This window comes from Neomonachus schauinslandi, chromosome 3 (assembly GCF_002201575.2).
Source record: "Neomonachus schauinslandi chromosome 3, ASM220157v2, whole genome shotgun sequence".
Lineage (NCBI taxonomy): Eukaryota > Metazoa > Chordata > Mammalia > Carnivora > Phocidae > Neomonachus > Neomonachus schauinslandi.
In genome coordinates this window covers 131830406-131838321 of record NC_058405.1, presented here as the reverse complement: position 1 = coordinate 131838321, position 7916 = coordinate 131830406, and the positions used below count along the sequence as shown (strand labels likewise).

The following is a 7916-nucleotide window of genomic DNA, read 5'->3' as shown; positions in this document are numbered from 1 at the left end:
TGACACAGTATAATTATCTTGTCCTTTTTAGGTATTTGATCTTTTTGTGTCTGTAGGCCCTGAGAACTTTTATCTTTAGAGTCTAATAATGTTTCTAGGGTGTGTCTTAGATTTGATTAAGGGTCAATTTTTCTGGTATTCTGTGGGCTCTTTCAATATGAACTCAAGTCTTCTTTTATTTGAGGGAAATTCTTAGTCTATGCCTTTTTAAAAACTTTACATTTTGAACAAACTTTAGACTTGCAGTTGTATGAATAGTGCAGTTCCTACATATTCCTCACTGTGTTTCCTGTAATGTTAACAACTCAGATAACCATACAAAAATTATCCAAAATCAGAAATTAACATTAATTTTACACTATTAACTAAACTCCAGAAACTATTTGAATTTCACCAGCTTTCTCATTGTGTTTTTGGTGTTGAGATCTTACTGTCCAAGATCCCACATTGCATTTAGTTGTTTCTCCCTTGGCCCTTCCAGTCTTGTAACAATTCTTCAGTTTTTCCTCATCTTTCACCTTGACACTTCGAAGAGTACTGGTAAGTTATTTTGTAGGATATCCTTTAGTTGGGTTTGTCTGATGTTTTCACATGATTGTTATAAAGTTATGTACTTTTTGCAGTTTTATTACATATTTCTCAGTAAATCATATTAAGGGTTCATAAAGTCAATAAGCTTTATTCCTGGTGGTAGTGACTCTAATCACTTCATTAAAGTGGTATCTACCAGGTTTCTCTACTATAAAGTTACTACCTTACCCTTTGTGGTTAATAAACATCTTGAGGGGCATACTTTGAGAGTACATATATACTCTTGCTTCTTCAACTTTTGTCCACTCATTTGGCTTTTAAAGTTTTCTTCAAGAAGATGGGCCCCTAATGATCTCCACCTCCTGATTCTTAAACACTCTTGTGTAAAGCCCTCTCACATTGTACCAGGGTTGGTATGTGTGGTGGAAATGATCACATGCCACTTCCAAGCTCAGGTTATAAAAGACACTGGGGCTTTCATCTTGGGCATGCTTTTTTATGTTCTCAGTCTCCTTCTCCCTCTTTTGGGTCACTTTTTCTAGTAAAGTCAGCTGCTGTGTTGTTAGCAGCCCTGTGGAGAGGTCCACATGGCAAGAAACCGAAGTCTCTAGTCAATAGCCACAGGCGTGAGTTTGGAAGCAGACCCACCAATCCCCAGTCAAGCCTTGGATGACTGCTGCCCTGGCTGATACCTTAACTGCAGTCTTGTAAGGGACTCTGAGGCAGAACCACCCAGCTAACCTACTCTTGGATTCCTAAACCACAGAAACTGTGAAGCAATGAATATTGTTTTACTGCATTAATTTTAGGTAATTTGTTACACAGCAATCGATAACTAATGTAGTGTGAATCACTTAATCTGACATTAATAGAAGCCAGAAGTGTCTATGTTCATTTAGTCATATTAGCTATTGTCTCTATCGCACAGATGAGAAACCAAAGTGTGGCAGGCTTTGAATTAGCTATCTAGAAGTCACAAGCAATCCCTTTTATCTGCCCTGTATTCCTTTAGTGTAGAGGCTCAAAAGCTAAAACACTTATGTTCCCAGATTTCTTTGCATTTAATAGTTGCCATCTCACAGTACTGACTAATGAGATATATGTAAAAGTGCACTGGGAGAAGCCTTCTCTTGCTGAACAATGGACAACACCTTAGGAAGAAGCCTTTGGCCTATTTTCCTGCCTGGAAAACAAGGTTAGCAGCCATCTTGCTTTTCATCCTCATAGCAACCTGGAGATTAACAGCTGTTTTGTGGCCATGAGGGTGAAAACTATAATCTAACAATGTAGAAAAGGGAAACAGTAGGGGTCTAGATCCATGGTGATTTCCTTGAAACTAATAAACCCCTTACTTCTTCAAGCCATTGCTTAGTAAGGTTTTTTTGTTTGAAACAGGGCACATTCCTAACTAATATACTGAGATGAGGTGAGGTCATTCAAACCCAGGTCTGCTGACTTTAAGCCCTAGACTCTGATGGTAAAACAACACACCATCGGAATAGTAGCAAAAACTACTTGAAAGGAGGTAGTTTGATGCAAACACGACCAGGTGTCCTACAGACAAGGATATGACCTGGCCGTGCTCGGGAGAGTCAGAAATTGTGTTCCACTCCTCCACTTCATTGTCAACTTCCTACTTTCTCACCTCCAGAAGCTATACTTTGGCTTCTACCTCTACCACCTCACCAAAACTAAGCTTGGCAAACTATGGCCAACAGCCTGTTTTTATAAGTAGTTTTACTGGAACACAGCCTTGTCAATTTACTCATGCAGATCAATGGATGCTGTTTGCACTGCAATGGCAGAATTGAATAGTTGTGACAGAAACCAACTGGCCCTTTATAGAAAATGCTTGCTGACCTCTGCTCTAAATTAAGGCCATAGTGCTCTTTTTAATATTGCAATCTGCCCTATCTCTTACAATGACTTCCTTAGGATTCCCCTTAGGATAAAGACCAAAATCCATTAACATGGCTCAAGAGGCCATAATCAGATTCCTGACCACCTTTCCTGCATCATCTCTTGTTACGTATTCCACTACCTTCTGCTTTCAATGCTTCAGCTGTACTTCATTTCTTTCAGTTTGTTGAGTGTCCCCTGCCCATGCTAATTTCAGAGCCTATGTGCTATATATAATTTCAGGGCCTTTAGAATGCCCTCCATTTCTTCCTTCACTTAGCTCACATCTACCCTTTCCTCAGGTCTCAACTTAAACATCACTTCCTCCATGTAGGCTTCTGTGAACTCCCCAAAATACATGAGTCCCCCCCCGGTTCCCACAACGCTCTAACTTGCTTATAACATCTATTTACTTGTAATTATATATTTAGTGTTGTTTTCCACAAGATGGTAAGCAAATACTAACCCTATTTGCCTTGTTCAATGTGATAGCCCTGACATTTAGCTTAGGGTCTAGAATATAGTAGGCACTTAATAAATAACTCCTTGCTCTCCCTTACCCTACTGATTTCCGTCAAGTCTCTTCTGATACTGTCCACCACTTCTATCTCTACTACGATTCACCTAGCTGAGCCAACCATCGTGTCTTGGCTCTTTAGAAGGTATCTAACAGGTCTTCCCACTCTGGATTTTTCTCCACAGTGCAGCCAGATTGATTTTTCTAAGATGCAAATCTAATTATGTCACTCTCCTGTCTACAGCCCTAAAATGGCTTCCCATGCTCTCTGAACAAAGTCTAAAGCCCTTAAAAGGCTTATAAAACCCCTTTGTAATTTAGATTTTTATCTCTCTCTCAAAAGCACCTGTTAGAGTCATAACGATTCCCTTTCAGATCTGTAACCACAAGTCCTCTTTCAACCTTGGGTCTTTGCCAGTGGTATTCACTATACCTGCCTGAGACACTACTCCCCACACCTCCACTTTCACCCAGGTATGTCCTACACAGTATTTGGGAATCATCATAGACATCTCTATCCCCTGGAAGCCTCATCATACTTCCCAAGTCTCATTTAGAGGTTCCTTCAATAGTAATTTACACTCCATTCTCCTCATAGCCAGCCCCCCGGCCCCTTAACACAACACCATTTGTAGCATTAATCACACAGAAAGCTGTACGAGAGAAGGGACTCTGGCTTTTTTTCCATTGTACTGCCAGTATTCATCACTGCTTGGTGCATAAGAGGAGCTCAATAAATATTTACTGAATGAATTCAAATGATTCAACAGGAAAGCAGTTTGTCCTAATTCCAAATGAAAACTTTGAAAACTTGCATTACATCTCCTCATTAAGTTTCATCATGAATTCCAATCCTATAACCCACAATTTACCCAGCATGGACCCCACACTCCTTTCAACCAGTACTCCTAATTCTCTTACCACCCGATATTGCACCTGCCTCTCAAGTCCCCAAATTATGAATTAATTTAGCAGTCTAATTTCTACCCTTCGGGTTCTGGACTGCTGATCTTAGGGGCTCTATAAAGTCCCAGAACCTTTCTAATTGGCTCCATTGAAAATGTTATGGCTTCTAACCCCATTGCGCTCTCACTATGACTTCTGTGGTGCTTCTCCTTATTTCTAGCCTACTCTCCTATCGTATGTCTAAACCCTGCCACTTAACTCAAAACTCCCAGATATACTAGGCCTGCTCACCCTCCACAGATGATCCTGCTCCTCTGTCACCAACCTTAGAGGGAATCAGATATGAATCCTCTTTGTTTCCTCTAGACTTTCTTTCCTTTCTCTTGTCCCTCTTCCTTCACCTCAAGCTGAAGCCTTTATCTGTGCTCTTGACCCTACTTCTCTGGCTTGCTCTTGGGCTCTGCCATATTAATGTTGTTATTGCCACGTCTTACATTGCAGCTATACGTAAGGGCCCATCACGCCTTTTCATTGTGTTGCATCAGCTGCAGTCATATTCACTCCAGTGCTACTTGATTATGGCACCCTAGGATGGTGGTAGCACTTCCATATCTGATGTGCTTCATTAGCAAGGGAGCTTGAAGTGTTACAAATCAAAAAATGATCATGTTGCCATCCTTCTGCCCACTCCAGCCAGATCATAAAGGAAAAGAACTATGTGCTGTGAATGGGACTGAGACAGTCCCAAGTCTTCTGCCCTTCCACCAACCATCACATGTCAGGAATAACCCCCAGTGAATGTATCTTGTCTTGGTAATTTGATTAAAATCACGGTTAAAATCATGTTGTGCTTTGTTTTTGTTGTTCAACAGGACCACAAAAATAAGCCAACAACAGCAATTTGCGAGTCAACAATTACAATCCTGGAGATGGTACAGACTCTTGGTTCATGTATTCTCTCTCACTGTTGTCACCTTCAAGCCCTCAGTGCTTTCAATCAGCATCTTTTCTAAGTCACAGAAATCAATAAATACCAAAATATATAAAATAGAAAAAAAAGGTTTGTGAACACAAATGGATTCTTAGCTGATAACTGCCTGATGAGCTTCAGGATGGAGGGGTAGGAGCAAAAACTGTCAATTCCAACAAAACCACAGGCCATTCAAAATAAACATTATCATAAAGCCCTTTGGATTTCTGAAGTCTAGATGGAATTTTCAGAAAGCGGCAAGGACCACAGCAGTGTTCCTCAGATCTGCAGACCCATTTCCTTCTCCCCAACTTCCAAAAACATACATACTTAGCAAAAAGCTTTGCATTCATTTTAAGACAAGGATAGAAGAAACAGGAACTACCTCTGTAAATAAAAGGTATAAGGAAGAGCAAATTCTTTATATTTAACTCCACCTTAGAGCAATTATTAATTACGTTATGCTTTGATCTTTTCTGCTATGCTCACTTATATATATTATTTTCAATACCTTTAAAAAAAAGAGAAAAACATGTAAGAATTAAACATTTTAAGGACCTTTCACAAACCAAATGACAGTAGGTTTTTATTAACATATCTTACAATGTTGATTATTCCTAGTTTTGTAATCTCTGCTTAATTATAAAGATTGATTTAGCCTCTACAGTAATGTACTGTATTTAAATGATCATTCATACAAGATATCACACCAGTACATTTTTTTTTAATAATATACACACATCACTCTAGCTTGGACCTGTTATTTTTAAAAGTGGGTTTATAAATGGGACTTATAAAAGTTATGGGGAAAAAATTAAAGTTCTAGTTTAGCAGCATGCATGTATGTAATTCAAGTACAATTTTCAACCAAGTGCTTTTTAAAAATTTACTGGTGACTAATTCACCAATATCAAAATAAACACTATCAAATACCCAAATTTTAATGTTAAGGCTAATATTTTCACTTCACATCCATATGCACAATCATAAAACATTCCATTTTAAATATGTAGTAATCAAAATCTGAATACATTATACCATGTATATATAGCATCAGAGTTTCAAACTGTAGAATTATTCAAGTTCATGAATCCTGTAACAGTATTTACTAGAGATTTAAATTAGCATTTTGCTCTTCAACCACACTTACAAATGGTCTGGTATTCAGAATGACCAATGCAAAAAATATGACAGGCTGAACTTATGATACAGTATTTAAAAAAGTAGCAGTGTGTTGGAAAGGACAACTATTTAGTTAAACAGAATCAGTCTCATCTTTCAGAAAGTTATCTTAATATTTTGGAAATGTATATAAAAATAGCAAGCTATTTCCATTTATTTTATTGTAGAGCTATAGGTAATTTTTTGACATTTTGAACACATTTGAATATGTACTGTTCTGCTCTATTTTAATGCAAGGCCATCATTTAATGTCCATTTTCACATTCTGTAATGTCATGTCATTCAATAATTTTTAGAACATAGATCTGACTTTATTTTTGAATTTTATCATTAGATGTTTTTGAGTTTATTTTTACATGTAAAAATGTAATTTTATATAACAAGCCATGGAAGTCCAAAGTACCAGGAATTGCTTGATAACACTATATATTAAATAATCATCAAATTACTAAATCATTTGGAAGAAAAATCTTGTTAGCAATATGTAACATGCTTTTCTGTAATCTTCCTTCTCTATTTATAGAGTGGGTTTTAGCTCAATCATTCCCATTCTTACTGATTAAAAAAACCCAACAAACATAAATTGCTTTTCGCAGCAGCTTCTAAGAAGAATACAGATGCACGGTTCATTCATGAGGGTCATCACCTCTGAGCCTCTTTTTTCCTTTTAGGAAACTAAGCAGAAATAGCAGTGATTACGCTGCACAAATACAATACAGATGAACCTCTCAAGCTGACAGGAAGTTCCAAAACTAAGCTTCATTTGTGGGTAAGTCTGAGCATTTCCAATTCAATCATTTAAACAAAAACTTGGTTGGTAATAAAAGGTGGGCATGCATAAAAGCAAAATCTGCCATGTGTATGCTCTTAAAACTTCTGATTTTATAGTAAAATCTATTTGTTAATACCTCAAGTAATTCATCCAACCGAAATGGCAAATTTTGATTTTTAAGGACTCCCTTCCCCAACCACACATGTCCCCCAAAATGTACTGTATTATATTAACAGCAGCTATCTACTTATTTTACAACTATTTCAATTATTTACCTGGGGAGAATATTTATGAAATTCCTGAGAATGAATTAAGTTTTCAGCAAAGCCTTAAACTTTTAACAGATTCCTCACAATAAGAAAAAATTTTAAAGTCCTACTATTAGACCAACTTTTACTATACAATATTTCACATAAATCATGTCTTACATGTTTTTTCTAATTACATACAGCAAAAATCTCAAATCAACACAAGAATGGCAGAGGGAAAGGATGCATTGTGTTTAGCAGATGCAAATTAAAACACACAGATATAAAGAAGCAGTAAAACTTTAAATAAATCACACCAACTCTAAGTATCAATGAATAGCTGATATGCATTGTGGGAGAATCATTTTTAAACAAGTTGTGCTTCTTATTAATTGTGGACTTAAAAAAAAAAAAAAAAGGACCACTAAAGAATGATTTAACTTGTTATTTGTTATGTTCTCCAGATACTTAAAAAAAAAATTATACCATTAATGTGATTACCAAGCACCTAATTTTGGAAAGGCTTTATAATATATGTTTTCTTTTTCTCCCTCAGCAAAAGCGTTAATCCCCCAAATTAAGGTAAAGCTTATTGTTGATAAATTCTTAATGAAAATGATATAATGCAATGCTGAGGTGGTGAGTCACAGCCCATTGTAATGTGGACCCCATCTTTTATTGATGTGATCAAAAGTATGAGAAATCCACTGTTGCTCAAGAACTTTGTATCTTTCCTTACAAATGTAGAGAGGTTTGCCTCGCCTAGAATAAAAAGGAAAAAAAGGTATTAAAAGTTATACAATACAGTGAAGATTTCACACACATTTTTAAAAAATAGATTCTTTATGGCTAAAATCTCACATAGTAGTTGGGTTTATTTTATATTTCCTT

At 36.7% G+C, this 7916-nt stretch overlaps 1 protein-coding gene across 1 annotated transcript in view; it reads right to left on the bottom strand.

Annotated features, from left to right (window-relative positions):
• Positions 1-3633: 3633 nt before the first annotated feature.
• UBR3 (ubiquitin protein ligase E3 component n-recognin 3) overlaps positions 3634-7916 on the bottom strand; it is a 229045-nt gene continuing 224762 nt past the window's right edge. The window contains exon 39 of the mRNA XM_044913670.1: positions 3634-7787. Coding sequence (XP_044769605.1) covers positions 7670-7787 — 118 coding nt within the window. The 3' untranslated portion in view covers positions 3634-7669. The remainder of the gene's footprint in view (positions 7788-7916) is intronic.